This window comes from Myotis lucifugus, unplaced genomic scaffold, assembly GCF_000147115.1.
Source record: "Myotis lucifugus unplaced genomic scaffold, Myoluc2.0 scaffold_178, whole genome shotgun sequence".
In the NCBI taxonomy this organism is placed as follows: domain Eukaryota; kingdom Metazoa; phylum Chordata; class Mammalia; order Chiroptera; family Vespertilionidae; genus Myotis; species Myotis lucifugus.
Genome location: NW_005871226.1, coordinates 251,494 through 266,755, shown reverse-complemented (window position 1 = coordinate 266,755; position 15,262 = coordinate 251,494). Strand labels below are relative to the sequence as shown.

The 15,262-nt window shown below is 54.3% G+C and overlaps 1 protein-coding gene across 1 annotated transcript in view; it reads right to left on the bottom strand.

The window, feature by feature from the left end:
* Positions 1-15,125, bottom strand: part of EBF4 (early B cell factor 4) — a 53,238-nt gene extending 38,113 nt beyond the window's left edge. Inside the window, exons 1-6 of the mRNA XM_023760267.1 lie at positions 14,989-15,125; positions 4,273-4,429; positions 3,989-4,052; positions 3,762-3,817; positions 2,099-2,172; positions 1,011-1,079 (exon numbers count right to left, since the gene is read on the bottom strand). Coding sequence (XP_023616035.1) covers positions 1,011-1,079; positions 2,099-2,172; positions 3,762-3,817; positions 3,989-4,052; positions 4,273-4,429; positions 14,989-15,125 — 557 coding nt within the window. The remainder of the gene's footprint in view (positions 1-1,010; positions 1,080-2,098; positions 2,173-3,761; positions 3,818-3,988; positions 4,053-4,272; positions 4,430-14,988) is intronic.
* Between the last annotated feature and the right edge of the window lie 137 nt (positions 15,126-15,262).

Here is a 15,262-nt window from a genome sequence, read left to right as displayed (position 1 = left end):
AAAGTAGCTTCATATGGAAAATAATATAATAATTAATAAATAACACAAGAATAAACTCTGTATCTCATGTACTCACAACTGTAAACCTAATTTTGCCCCACCCTGTATATATATGTTACAGTTCTTTATAAAAAGGTAAAATACAAAAGAGTGTGTGTAGCATGGTATACATAGCAGTGGGGGCAGACTTACTTTTCATTATTTACTCTTTTGTAATACCTTTTGAATTTTTTACCTTATATATTATTTCCTATTCAAAAAAATAATTTTTAAAAATCATGGTTGGAGAATAAATTTAAAAAATTTTTTAAATATATTTTTATTGATTTCAGAGAGGAAGGAAGAGGGAGAAAGAGATTGAAACATCCATGATGAGAGAGAACCATGGGTCGGCTGCCTCCTGCAAGTCCCTCACTGGGAATTGAGCCGACAACCTGGGCATGTGCCCTTGACCGGAATCGAACTTGGGACCAACGCTCTATCCACTGAGCCAAACCGGCTAGGGCAAGAATAAATGTTTATATGCATCACCTTGGCAATCCTTGAAACCTGTCAAGTATTTCTCCGGTTTTCAAACGAAGGAAAGGGATATTCAGAGAATTCAAGTCAAACAGTGCAGAGGCGGCACCTGGACTGGAACCCAGCTTTCCCTGCCCTGCCCACTGCAGTCCCTTCATTCCCCCAGCCTCTCTCTGCTGCAAGTTCACATCCTACTCCACTCTCCGCACCCCCCCACCCCGCCCACCTCCCCGCCCCTCCCTTCCCCTTCCCAGGCTCCCTCAGGGAACACAGCTCCTAAGCCCAGCCCCAGAAAGTTTGCCACCAAGGCTTCCTTCAGGGGCCATGGCTGGCGGCTCCCTGGTGTCTGACAGTTTTTTTTCTGCTGAGAGCCACCAACATGGGGGTGGGAGAGGGAGTGGCAGCTCCATCCCTCCCTGGAGCCACCACCACTCTGTGACTGAGCCCAGGCTGCCCAGGCCTTGCAGCTCCCAGGCCTCCCCTAGCTGTACCTGTCAATAATGACGGGGTCTGAGGGTGTCTCATTCCGGTTGCCACAGCTCTTCCGGTCACAGCACCGGCTGATGGAAAGATGGAGAAGGAAGGAAGGAGAAAGGGAGTGAAGGAGAGGGAGATTACAGTGTGTGTGTGTGTGTGTGTGTGTGTGTGTCTGGGTATGGAATCCTAGGGCCAGAGGGGCTCACTCCCAGGGACCTGGGGGAGAAAGGCAGCGAGGGTCCTGCCACGGGGACCTGGAGAGCCCAGCCCAAGGGATAAGGTTGGCAGGGAAACCTTGTCCCTAAGGTATGCTGCTGCTGGAGGATGCATTCAGAGACAGCTCAGATGGTAAGCATGCAGCTCAGGAATCGTCCCATGGTGAACCTGCCCATGTAACCAGCCCCTGACAAGAAACGCTGCGTAGTGCTCAGTGCCCCAGAAGCCTCTGGAGCCCCCTCCTTGTCACGTCACTACTCTTCCCAGAGGCAGCCATCATCCCAAGCACATTTTTTTTAATCTTTTTTTTTCTAATTTAAATTTTTTATCCAACCAGATTTTTGAACATTGTATTCTCTTTTCCGTGTATGAGGAACTGATGTTGTCCGACTGGCATCTCCTGGGGAGACCTTGCCTAGAAATGCCACGCCTTGTGGTGATGGGGAAGGGGAGCCAACCGCTGTGTGCCCCCCACTCCCCCCTGCCCCACCCAGGAAGTGCCCCGGGGTCAAGTAGGAGGCAGCAAAGTTTCCCCTCTCCTGCTCTGGAGGGGATCCAGGAGGCCCAGGCCCTGCCCCCACATCCCCAGAGAGCCCTCCCCAGAGCTTTATTAGTTAAGCTTCCCAGCAGCGGCTGGAGGCTTCTCTTACAAAAACACTTGGAGAAGCCACATAAACAGGCCAGGTTAATGGGGCCTCAAGGACCCTCTCCTCAGCCAGCACTGTGCCCAGGGGCCTCCTCTCTTCCCTCATCGCCCCCGCCCCCCAGGCTTTCCCAGGGAGCAGCAAGGAGGGTGGTGGTGGCAGTGGCAGTGGGCAGGGCCCGGTGGGGGTCCTTGACAAAATCTTGGCCAAGGGTCAAGGTGCAAGTGAGCCCGCCTTCTCACCTGCACATGATCTCGTGGGTGAGCAGCACGCGGCACATCTCGGGGTTTTTGTCCTGCCCCTCATAGATGATGGCCTGGGGGAGGGAGGAAGGGCACAGACTCAAGTGGCTGTAGGCTCCTCTGATGTCCCAGTGCAGGGGAGGGATGGGCCCTGCCCCCTGGGAACACCATACCCTCCCAGCCACTCTCCGGGGGCCTAGGGGTGAGAGCAGGAACTGGGAGCCTGGCTCCCCAAACCAGGATTACCACCAGGACAGGCAACAGTGGCACGAACTCCGTAGATTCTGTTTGTCCACAGGCACCTCTTTCCAGGCCCAGCTCTGCTTGGGCCCAAGGACCAAAGCCAGGCTGGGATGAGAGTAGACACGCTTATCCCCACGCTTCCCATGGCCCTAGCGGACCTCTGCTTCTGCTCACAAACATTGTCCCCTAGACTATCCTAGCTGGTTAATCAGACTCCCCCTCTCCCATTCTTACCACCTCCCCAGCCCAGGCCAGGGTCTGCCCCTTGGACTGTTGGGTCAGTTTCCTCACTGCCCCCCCCCCGCCCCCAGCCACTTCCACCCTCTGCCCTGAAGAAAGGAGTAAGCTTCCTAAACTGCAAATCTAAGTTTCCCACTTTATAAGCCCTGAGCCTCCCAGCCATCTCCCACTTGTGGGGTCCTTCTTCCTCTCGACTCCCCCGCAACCGCTTCCACACTTATCCCCCCGCACAATCCCTCTTTGTCACGACCTGCCTGGTCTGCCTCCCCCATGACGGCAACCACAGAGTTTCTAGAAAGAAACCATCTCTCCCTCTGTCCCGGGATTGGATAGGCACTGCTAGAAAGCCCAAGTGTCCACTGGCATTCAGGGCCACTGATGGGCCCATGTGAGCTCAGCTCCCTGTTGACGTGCACTCACAACTTCTCTGCACGAGACTTGCAGCTCTGCCTCAGCGAGAGCCCATCAGGGCTCCTTCAGGGATCAGTCTTTCTGAGGCCCTGAGGACCTGGGCCCCTGAGCCTCTTTCCCGTGACCTTCCACTTCAGCAGGTGCTGAGGGTCTGCAGTAGAAGCTCTGGGCCCCACCTCACCCCCTTTCCTGGCCCAGTGCACCCACCCCCCAGTAGCAGTTAGTGTGGGCTGCTATGTGTTTTCTCTTGAGGCTGGCTCTCACACATAGGCGCTACCTTGCCTGAAAATGTCTGGAAGGTTACAGGCTCCCCTTGGGAGTGTTCCCCAGCCAATTACTGACTCATTCAGGGTACAGAATCCTGGCCTCCTTGCCTCAGGGGGGACGACTCTGTTGTCATTCCTTCTCCAGGGCTCCCTGTGGATCAGGCTGAGGTTAGACTGCAGCTGAGACCCCATCCATGCTGAGCATCCCCTGCCCTGTTCTGCTTCCCTCCCTCTCTTCTCCTGAGAGCCTCTGTCTGCCTCCCCAATAAACCTTGTACAGCTGACTCCCTCTGTCTAGGCTGGGCTTCCAGGGAACATGACCTAGGATGAGGTCTTTGTACAAATATTGCCTTTTTCTAGACTAGAGGGCAAGGACCACACAGACTGGGGTAAGCACTGAGGGAGCCAGACCATTGGGGAGGTGGGGGCAGGGATTCGGATGCTCTCTCACACCCCCAGAGATGAGGGTCCGAGAAGGCCAGAGCATCCCTGGGCTGGCTCACCTGCTTGGACATGGAGTCAATGAGACGCACATAGAGGTCCTGCTCTGTCCGAAGTCCTGAGGGTGGAAAGGTGGAGAGGGCTTGCTGTATGGGGAGCACCGTGGCCTCTGATGACTGGAGCACACTCCACTCTCTCCCCACCTGGAGGCAGGGGCCTCCTCAGCCCTGCAACGGGGTATTTTGTGTTGTGGGGCTTTGGCACCCAGTGTGCAGTGGGCTTCACTCACCATTGTTATACACCAGCCGGAGGCGGTAATGGATCCCGTTGTTCGTCTTTTCAGCCCCAGGTTCCTACAGGGCCGAGATGGGGAGGATGCTCCCAGGGATTCCCCCACCCAGCCCCCCTCTCTACGCCCACCCTCTTTCCCTCCTGTCCATCCATTTACACCACCTCCCTTCTCTACTTCTCCACGTCTATCCATTCATCTGCCCCGGTGGGAGGGGATCCCTGAAGCCCTCCTGCCCCCTCCCCCACCGCGCTCCATCCCAGCGGAGCCCACGAGCCTCTCACTCGGTCCTTTTCCACGAAGTCGATGAAGGCCGTGCGCTCCACCTCCACGGGCTGGCCCTGCCGGTCATACATGGCCAGCACGAAGTGGAAGAAGTTGGATTTCCTGAGGTTGGAGGGGGGCTGCTTCTCAAAGTGTGCTCGTGCCAGGCCCACGCCACTGTGGGAAGAGAGGAGCAGGAAGCCACCGGAAGTGCTCTCAGAGGGGACCCCATCACCTCTGGCCAGGTAGTGGGGCTGGCCAGGATTTGGCTCTGACTTGTCAAGACTCTGGGCAAGGAATAAATTGGATGGGCCCGTTCCACGCTTGCCAGGGTCATTGCAGTTCCAGGCAGGAGCCTCTGAGCCCCGACGTCACTCAGCCTGCTCTCTGGGGAACAGGCAGTGGCAGCAAAGGTGTCCCAGCCAGGCTCCCTCCCAGGCTTTTCCTTGGGCCCACATTTTGGAAGGCTGATCTCCAAAACCAAACGCATGAACAACCCCTGTTACTGACCAGAGGCTCCTGAGATTGCCCTTGAGGGCATCAAGGGGCAGTTAGGAGGTTCTGGAACAAATAGCCCACTGTAACCCAGTCCATGGCTGTGCACACGAGCTAGCGGCATTGCCTGGGAGATGATATCCATCAGACCCTCAGACATCAAACTGGCTCAGGGCCATTAGTCTGCCCAGCCTGGATCTGGGCTTTGGCTGAAGGCAGGGGGCGCCTCTCCAGGTGTGGAGGGACCTGCCTCCCTGCTTTGGGAAAGACAGCCCTGGCTCCCTGGGCAGGAGGATCTTTTGGTCTGGCCTTGCCAAGGGCTTTCTCCTGGGTCGCCAGAAACTGTTTTCAGAAGCAAGGCCAGGTGAGAGCAAGAGGAGAAGGACCCTTTCACCAGGTATTTCCCGAACTCCAACGATGTACCAAGCACTGAACACATGGCACTGAGTGGGGCCGGAGTTAAATGCCTGGAAGAGGAGGGAAGACAGAGAGCTGTAACCCAAGACAAAGTGGTAGGTGCCTTGCAAAAGATGTTACTATATTAAAAACTATAGAAGCAAAGGAAGAAGAAAATGAATTCTTTCTGTGAGAGATGAAAGATTTATGGAGATGGTGGCCTTTATCCGGTCCTTGAGGGATGAATAAGAGCTCAACAGGTCTTCTCCTCGCAGACCCTTGGGTCTTCTCCACAAAAGAGCAGACCAGACAGCATAAGAAATGGCAGTAGGTGTGAGTGTTAGTGTCACTGGGCTACAGATTTCAAAGTGAAGTGAGGAGACAAAAGGCTATATTGAAAGGGCTAGACTAGGCAGGGACACAAAAAACAGAGTTTAGACTTCCTTTTCTGGGTCAAGGTCTTCCAAAGTATATTCCTTAGATCTCTTGTAGCTCCAGATCCTTCCTTTACAAAAGGGCACTATGGCCACAATTGCTGGGAAATGGGGCTCCATAGCATACATTTGTGTATGGGGAGCCTGGGACACCCTCCAGGAATGGACCCCACTTGGCCTGGTCAAGCTGGTGCTCCTGGTGTGTGATGGCCAGCCTCAAAGATGGTTTCCCAGGATCCTCACCTCTTGGTATTCATGCCCTGGGTCGTCCCCTCACATACTGTATCAGGGTTGGTCTGTGTGGCTGATACATTATAGCACTAGTGGTAGCATATGAGTTCCAATGTTGGGTCATAAGGGACACTGTGGCTTCTGCCTTGTTCTAGCTGGCTGGCATGTGGGAAGGACATTCAAGCAGCCCTATGGAGGGTCCATGTGGAGAAGACCCGAGGCCACCTGTCGACAGCCAGCACTAACTTGAGTGATTCCTTGGAAGGAGATCCACCAGCCCCAGTCAAGCCTTCAGATGATGGCAGCCCAGGCTGTCACCTTGACTGCAGCCTCATAAGAGACCCTGATGCCCTAATCGGTTTGGCTCAGTGGATAGAGCATTGGCCTGCAGACTGAAGGGTCCCAGGTTCGATTCCAGTCAAGGGCATGTACCTTGGTTGTGGGCACATCCCCAGTGGGGAGTGTGCAGGAGGCAGCTGATCGATGTTTCTCTCTCATCGATGTTTCTAACTCTCCCTTCCTCTCTGTAAAAATCAATAAAATGTATTTTTTTAAAAAGAGACCCTGAGCCATGGCTTATCTATAATAATAAAAACATAATATGCTAATTAGATTGGATGACCTTCCAGAGGAAGCTGGGGCTGTGAGGGAAACCTGGGTCCCGGGTGCCAGAGGGAAGCGGTGCTGGCAGCCGGGGGAAGGAAGGCCTACTCTTGCACAAATTTCGTGCATTGGGCCTCTAGTAGTTAATAATACTGTGTGGTAATAGATGTTAACTAGACTTACCGTGGTGATCATTTTGAAATAAATAAATACAAATATTGAATCATTATGTTGTACACCTGAAACTAATATAATTTTATGTGTCAATTATATCTCAATTTAAAAAATAATTTACTTGCTTATACAAAAAAAGAAAGAAACCCTGAGCCAGAGCCACCCACCTATGCCGTTCCCTGATGCCTGACTCTCAGAAACTGTGTGAGATAATATATTTGTTGTCTTATGTTGCTGAGTTTGGGAGCAGTTTTTTTTATGTGGCAGTAGATACTGAGACACCATGCTTACTCGACGATGGAGCACTTTTGTTGAGCGATGTGGTTTGGGAAACATGACTAAAGGCCATCAGAAGAGTTTGAAGCCAGGCAGGGCTTAGAACAGCGGTTCTCAACCTGTGGGTCGCGACCCCTTTGGCGGTCGAACGACCCTTTCACAGGGGTTACCTAAGACCATCCTGCATATCAGATATTTACATTACGATTCATAACAGTAGCAACATTACAGTTATGAAGTAGCAACGGAAATAATTTTATGGCTGGGTCACAACATGAGGAACTGTATTTAAAGGGCCAGAAGGTTGAGAACCACTGGCTTAGAAGATGCTGCAGGCGGGCGGGCAGTGTGGTGGGAAAGTGGGAGGCTGCAGCAGGAATAGAGGAGGATGGGGCGGTGGGACTGCCTCGAGAGCCGTTTGGACCAGGGCCCCACCACGGACATGCCAACGCCTGCCATATTCATCACTACTTAAGATTTTTCTTCACATAATTTAAGGGGACTCTTTCCCCCTCCCCACGTGGGAGTCTGTGCTGTGAGATTCCTTCTCCTTCCCCACGTGGGAGTCTGTACTTGTTCGTCAATAAATTTCCACCTTTGCTCTAAAAAAATAAAATAAAATAAATGTATTCAGCTTCCTGTGAAGCCATAATATCTGAGCTGTCATGGGCTTGAGAGTTGAGAGGCTTGTTGTGTTTTTACTCCTAGAGTACACCAAATACATAAACAATAAAATGAAAATTGTTCCTCCTCTTGAAAGCCTGCCTGGGAGCCCCAGTGGTCCATGTGAAATGTTGGTTCCAGAGGCAGAAGTGACGGGTCTTGTTTGTCCAGATCAGGATGAGGAGGAGGGGGGGGACTACCAACAGCTTTTCCACACCAAAGGTTTTTCTACACAAATTCCTTTCTCTAAGGACATCCTTCTCCCTTAATCCCTCATCCTTCCTCCTCCCTCTCCCCTCTACCCCCTCAGGCTACAGTCCTTTGAAGTCCTGGCCTTGACCCTCCAAATTCCCTCCAGAGGGCTTTGATCACAGCAGGTCCCTGATTACTGTTGATGAATATGTTAATGAGGCAGCAACCCTGACTCCTCCCTTCAGTCCCCAGGACCACTTTGGGGGGAAGAAAAGCTCCCAGGGACAGGTTCCAGGACCACCTGGGATGAGAGAAGGCCAGAAGGGGGTGGGCTTATGCACTCTGCCCTTTATTCTGTCATCTCGCCCAGGAAAGACACTGGAAAGCTTTCAGAGAGCAGGGAGTGAAGATACAGAGGAAAGCAAAAAACATCTTAAGAGAGGAAGGGTGGATGCCCGGCAATAATACAATCCCCTAGACCAGTCAACACACCCTTTCTACACAGACACCCTTGTACTTCCCAGGCCAAGAGTAAACTAGTGATGCTGGTCTCTCCCATCCATCCCTCTTGGCGGATATCAGGCAGTCCTGCGTCCTGCCTACCTGCTGGCTCCTGCAGCCTCCTCAGAACCAGACCTGGGAAGTCTGGCCTAAGCCCCAAGCCAAGCTCCCTTCACAGGGTCCACCCTCCCCACAGGAGGGGATTCTTGGAGAGAGAGGTCAGGTACCCTTGCCTGGGGTCTGTGACACTGGTGCTGCCAGCTGGGGAGTATAGAGGGGCTGCCGTCTCATAGGCCTGTGCCCCACCCCATAGGGGTCGGGCTCAGTCCCACTTCCCCTGAGACAGCCCAGCATTATCCTCTCTCCCCCACCTTGTTTAGTGGGTCTGAGGCACAATCCTCCCCCTGGCCTCACCCACCCAGGCAAAACAATGGGGCCGAGGTGGCTAGTGCAGAGCTGAGACAGGATCACTATCCTGACCAGAACAATGTGACAGCCGCAGCCCCTGCAGGCCAGGAGACTGCAGATTGGGCAAGCCCCCTGCTGGGCACACCCAGGCCTGCTCCTGGTCTGTGAATGTCTCCAGTTTACCCCGTTCAAACCCAGCCCGGTATGTGAGAAGATCAAGGTGAGATAGAAAAGGTTTTGCTTTAAAGACATTCTAGTATTCCTATGAACTGAGAGACAGAGAATGACAAAGGATCAGCACATCAGTGAGAGCACCAGAGGCTGGTCTGGACTAGGCCTTTCTTCTCCTGGTCCCCCCAGGCACCGCCACTCCCACCCCCAGCGTGCAGTGGGTGACCGACCAACATCCCTGAATGGAATTGTAAGCCCCAAAGGAGAGGGTTGAGGGAGGGGAGGAGAGAAGTTTGCTTTTCTCCCCTTGGGAATAGCTGAAGCTCTTGTAGTGGGAAAACAAACCACAATTAAAGAACAGAAAGAAACTCAAAGAGAGCCAGGGGATGCGGAGAGGTCTGCGAGCCCTGCTGCGCGTGGCCTGGGTGTAGATGTGTGGGATACAGGTGGGAGGTGGGCCCACTCACTGCTCTCTCACTAGCTTAGAAGCAGACAGATGTAGATGAAGGCCAGCGTCTCTGATTCTGTGGTCCCCAAAAGTGGGGTTGCCCAAGTTCAGAGTGTGGGGAGAAACTGCGAGAATGTTTATGGATATGACTCCTTTATCTCAAAGAAGGGAGACTGGAGGAGAGCCTCTGGAGTCTGGAGAGGCAAGTGTTTTATTTGGGTTTCCCCAGAAGCAGAACCCTCAGATGCAAAGCTTATGTGGGAGAGGAGTCGGGAAACATTGATGGAGGTGGGGGGTGAGAGATAAAAGGAAGGGAGGTTTATAAAGGGCGCATTATTGAAAAGTTGCTACTGTGGGCAACCGCACCGGGGGCTCTGGAAACAGCCGAGAGCACGTGCTTTGGAGTTATTGTGCCAGAAGGCTGGAAGGAACGGAGTATTTACCCTCTGACTCCAGCCAGCCAGTGGTTGAGGGCTTCTGGAATACTTCGCAGGTACTTCTGGCCTGATGTGCAAGTGGGCAGAGCAGGCCCTGGGAGCCTAAATAAGTGTTAGGAATCAGATACTGGCAGCGGAAGCAGACCCTTTACAAAGCTCCGAGAGGACATGGGGGGGTGCCAACTACCAGGGTGTCATGGAAGTCATGAGGCCGATAGGCACAAGAACTGCCTCACCTGGCACCTTTGTGGTTGGGGCCTATAATTCAGAAACAGCTCACTCACTTAGCATCATCAGTGCACAAAGCCTGCCACACAAGTGGCCTTTTCAGATACCGTAAATGTAGCTGAGTGATGAAAACAGCCACATTAACTACTTTTTGTAAGACTCCAAAACGAATTATACATCTCACTTTCTTAAAAATACTAGTATTGTTTTCAACAAAATGTTCAAAACACTTTCCTACCAACTCCGGAGGGTGCTGAGGTGGTGGGCCATTTGCCCCTGTACTAAAGAACCAGGATATGGGAGGAGAAAGTAGTCACTTTCATATTTCCACCAGAGCTCATTCACCCTCTTCCCATCTTCTGTTCTGAAATAGCCCCAAAGTTAAAGGCAACTGTGACCAAAAAAAAGCTCTAGTTTGCACAGCTAGTTTTTGGTGGGAGGACACCTGCCTTGTAGCAAACATGGTGTGTGCATGGGCTTCCTGAGTACTGTGCTGGGAGTCCAAGTTCAAGGACAACCTGACCTTCACAGCCTGGGCCATTCAGGTGGCCTGTGCTCCAGAGCACAGAGGGGTGATATGGGGACATACTAGGGGCTGCCAAGTTGTCTGGCTGTTATTGCTAGGGCCACCCAGTGGTCCCAGGGCCACCCAGCGGTGCCTGGAGGTGCTCCTTTGTGAGGCTGAGCAGGATGCCCCGAGTCCTTCTCACAGAGCTGCTGGACTTTGCCATGACTGGGTAGTACAGACAACACCTCCCTCACCTTCTCTGCTCTGTTCTCAGGCCACTAGTGGTTCCTCACATCCTTGACTACATGGTTATTACAAACACTAGCAATTTAAAACAAGCATCTCAAACCACAGAGGACAAGTGGCTGAAGCTGGAGCTTTGGCTTCCCCCCCAGAGGCACCCTCAGGCGTCTTCCTGCTCCTGCCCAGCACCAAATCCTCCCTCTTCCCCTCCTTGACAGCCCAAGGTTCTGACAGTGCCTTGGCTTGAGCCTGATCCCTCTTGGAGTCTGGGATGCTGGGAAGTGGGGACAAGCCCTGAGGTCATCAGAAATGAGGGGAGGCTGTTTTATGACCACCCTCCCCCTGAAGGTGGAAGGAGCAAAAAAAATGTACGTCTACTACATCTGAACCCTTGTCTCAGATTCCCCTAAAGTCTCCGCTAAATCCTGCTCGTCCTTTCCCTACCCTGGCATGGTTCCCTAAGTGCCCCCCCCTTCCTTTCCTCTGCATCCTCACTTCCTCCAAGCGTCCCACTGGCCCCCATTCTCCCTGCAGGCATCCCCAGGGCCCCTGGGACTGCTGGTAACCATCAAGCTAGGCCTGGCATTCCTGGCCCTAACCAAGATCTACTGGCCTAGTCCTGCCCAACCCGACATGCCCGGAGCCTGGCTGTGCCGCAGACCAGGGAAGATAAAAGCAGAAGCTCGCTGGTGTGCACCCACCTCGGCCACATGGGCAGAGGAAGACCTAGTGGCTAGAGGCAGCTGGTCAGAAGCCATGTCCACAGCTGCCTGCCGGAAGGAGAGGAGGCTTTGAGGGCTGCTTCATATCCCCTGCCCCCACTGCCCCAGCAGCGGCTCTGATCACCTGCCCCAGGAAATTGTCTCAGCCGCTGAGGTCCCTAAACAAGAAGGAAAAAGACTGGCCACCCTGCTTCTCTCTGCCCACTCCCTCACCACCCACCCACAGGCCTGTCTGCCAGGTCCCAGGCTGAGGAGCGGCTATTAATTATTAAAGCAAACAAAAGCATTTCCTAGCAGGGAGGCTAGCCTGCAGCTGCTTACAGGAAAGGCAGCCCCAGCTGGCTTGCCTCTCAGGGCCCTGCAAGTGCGATGGAACCAGCTCGAGGGGAGGCTGTCTGGGTCCTCCATGGGTCCCAGGCTGGGCATCACATCGGAAAGACAGGACAGCTGCTTCTGTGCCGAGCACTCTAACAAGAGGATGTGGGTCTGAAGGGGAGTTGGGGAAGCTGGGATATGGGTCTCAGAGCTAAAGTCCTATTGGCCCAGAGAGGGGACAGTCATGGCAATGGCCAGGGTCCTGGGCAAAGGTCTCCACTTGGAAGACCCTGCCAGTCTCTGCACCAGGCTTCCCTGCCCTTCACTGTTGCCTCCAGTCTGAGGGTATGCAGTCCCCCTTCCCCCCCCCCACCCCTCTTTTGCTGAGAACTTCCTTCCTGTTGGTAGATCCTCCCTACTGTCCTTAGGGTCTGGGGTTTCTCCTTCTCTAGCTTCTGTGAACCTTGGCTTTGCAGAGCTGGAGAGCAGCAGCTGCCCCAGTACCTGGTTCCTGGGGTCAGGTAGATCCTAGAGACCACCAGAGTGGAAAGGGTAGCCCAACAGAAAGGAGTCTGGGAACCTTCCAACATGCACTCCTGTCTCCTTCAGCAGATGCTCTCTGCCCCCCTACTGACTGCTCGAGCTTGTCCTCGTGTTGTGGACACAAGATGAACAAGCCACCCTCCTTGCACTGAAGGAACAGGCTAGCAGGCAAGGAAGCTCGGGAGAGTCAGGGCACAGCTGACTCTGGCCTTAGGCAGCACTGACAACCATTCCCTTGGGTTGGGTGGGAGGGCACAGAGAGAGAAGGTACTGGGTAAGACTATTCGGTGGGCATGTGGGTGCTAGGAACAGGGGAACTGTTTCAAGAGCCATTGCTGAGTGACAACTATCATACAAAGGCTGCAAGGAAACTTGGGATCAGACTGATGGGCCTTGAATGCTGAATCTCTGGGAGGAAGGGGGTGTCACTGAAGTTTTTAACTGAAGAGGGACATGAGCAGAGAAGAGTTCTTTGGAAATATCGCTTTGGTCCCCAATGCATGGCAGATGGTTTGGGGGAGTGGTGAGAGGCCGAGGTTGGACAGTAGGAAACCAGGGTAGGTTAACCATCAGCCAGAGAGGAAAGTGGTGGAGGGCATGTCATCATTACAAGTTGTCCGTAGGCACTGACATTAGGAGTAGGACACAGAGGGAACTTCCAGAAGCCCTGACAACCAGGTGACTGTGGGGCAAAGGAGAGCATCAAAGACAGCTAAGCAGCCTTGGGCGGGGGCGGGGGGGGGGGGGGGGATGCTCCTGGGCAAGTTTCTCAGAGATGAGAGGGAGAGGAACCAGGCAGAGGTTGAAGAGGGAGGTGGGGACAGGAAAAGAAGTTTTGTTGTTGCTGTTTTAGGATGGGAAGAGCTGAGCACAAGACCAGCTGGGGATTGAGATACAAACAGGAGAGAGGCTGGGCTACTTCTGGGAAGAGTGAGGAGAAAGGATTAGCCTGCTCTCTGGAAGGAGGTGACCCAGAGTCACTCAAATGTGGAGGGGGGGGGAGCCCTCTCAGGCTGTGTCCTAAGACAAGTCTGTGGAATTGGAGACATGCAGCCCAGGCCGGAAGAAATGCCCCTTTTCAAATTGGGGAAGCCTTCTGAGTCCAGCAATGTGGCCCTGGGGACTCAAATCTGACCCCCAAGCACCAGTCAAGACCCCCATGTGAAGACAACACTGCTGGTGGCCTAATCCGCTGGCAGAGCCTCACCCCACACTTCCTGCACCCACAGAAGCTACAAGGGCACTTGCCCCCTTCCCATCTGCTTCCCCCTCATCCAACCTGCTGCCTGAGGCTGGGACACGGGAGGGTCAGAGAGAAAGAGGAACCTTAAACCCCAGAGGCCCCATTGGAGCTCCCTATCCACGGTTATAAGGAGCCTTCACCACACAGCCAGAGGTGGAGAGAAACGTGGGGCGATGTTAAGGGATTGATTATGTCACGTTAAATAAAAAAGCCAGGACCAACAGAAAAACAACGGGATACAAAATTGTACGCATAGCACAGGGAAAAAAACATGGTAATGAGAAGAAAGATGGGAAGAAAGTGTTGACAGTAGTTGTATTAGAGAGGTGGGGTTTTGTGTCCTATTTTCCAATTTTCTGGGATATAATCATATCATGAGTGAATTAATGCAGAAGCAAGACCTTTCTCTTCTTGAAGAGATGAACTCCAGAGAGAATCCCCCCAGTGCTCCCTCCTGACAGTCATAAAAGGACGTGCAGAATCACCCGTTCAGTTTGTGCATGAAACAAGGTGTGCTAAGGGGTAAGGCTGGGGTTGGACTCTGAGTGGTGTCCCCTGGACAGGGCAGGGGATGTGACTATATGGCCTGGGTGCCAGGCAATCCCCTATGAGAATCCCTTCAGGCTGCTGTACGAGCAGCTGCTCAGGACTCTGGGAAGCCCAGCTTTCACATGTCCCAGGTGTCTGCAGAGGCAGCACCTCTCCATACTACCCCCCCTACCCCCCATGCTCACAACTAGAGATACAAAAAGTTGGGGGCCCTAGTGTGTGGGGGCAGGTCAACATATCTTTAAACTTCCTTTCCAAATCCAGGAGTCCATCCCCCACCCAGTCTCCCTGCCCAGACTCCTGCAAAGGAGTCAGAAGAGGAGATGGATGTGGGTGCGGGCTTCCCAGGGACACCCAGCCTCCCGCAGGACCCACCAGAAAAACACCTTGAGAAGAGGCGGGACCTGAGGGGCCCTGCCCCATTCCCAGCCCCAATCACTCTAGCTAGCAAAGCGGGCTGCCCGCCTCATCTTTCTCATTCTTCAGCCCCCTGCCGCTTCTCCAGCACAGCACACCCATCCTCCCACTGAGGGGCGTGGGAAAGCAGAAAGGGGGCTGGGTTTGAGCCCCGGAATTGGACCTGGAGAGGCACTGGGACTGCCCAGGGAGCCGGGGTTGGCGGTTCCTACAAGGCTGGTGGCTGTGGGGCTAGGCTCAGGACGGCGGGCAGGCGGGATACCTTTTCCTTAGAGCCACGGGTGGCCGGGCCCACCTGCAATAGTCAGAAGTCAGAGCCGGGACAGCCTGGAGTGGAGGCAGAAGCCCCGCCCCGGCCTGCCCGCCCCACATCCTCAGGAGAGAGCACTGACGCTCGGGGCAGGGTGGGCGGGAGAGCTTGCTGGGGCTGTCCAGAGTTAGGGCTCCCTCCAGCCCGCGCCCTAGCAGCTCTGCAAGCTGCGCGAAGGCGGCGCGGAGCCGTCCAACCCCAGAGCGCTGGGTCGCTTCCGAGCGCTTACCTCTGCGCCGCGGTGCTGGCGTCCAGGATGCCTGCGCCCTGCATCCAGGAGCGCACCGAACCCAGGCCTGCAGGCAGCAGCGGCTCTTCCTTCAGGTTCAGCCCGCCGCGGGGCAGAGCGTCCTGCGCAGGGAACATCAGGGCGCGCGGTGGGTGGGCGCCCCCAGCCCAGGGGATCCGCGCCCCCTGAGGCTGCGGGCGTCTCAGCTCCCAGGGACCCGACGGCACCGACGCACTGTAAGAGGGCAAAGCAGCGCGCAGTCCCGGCGGCTCCG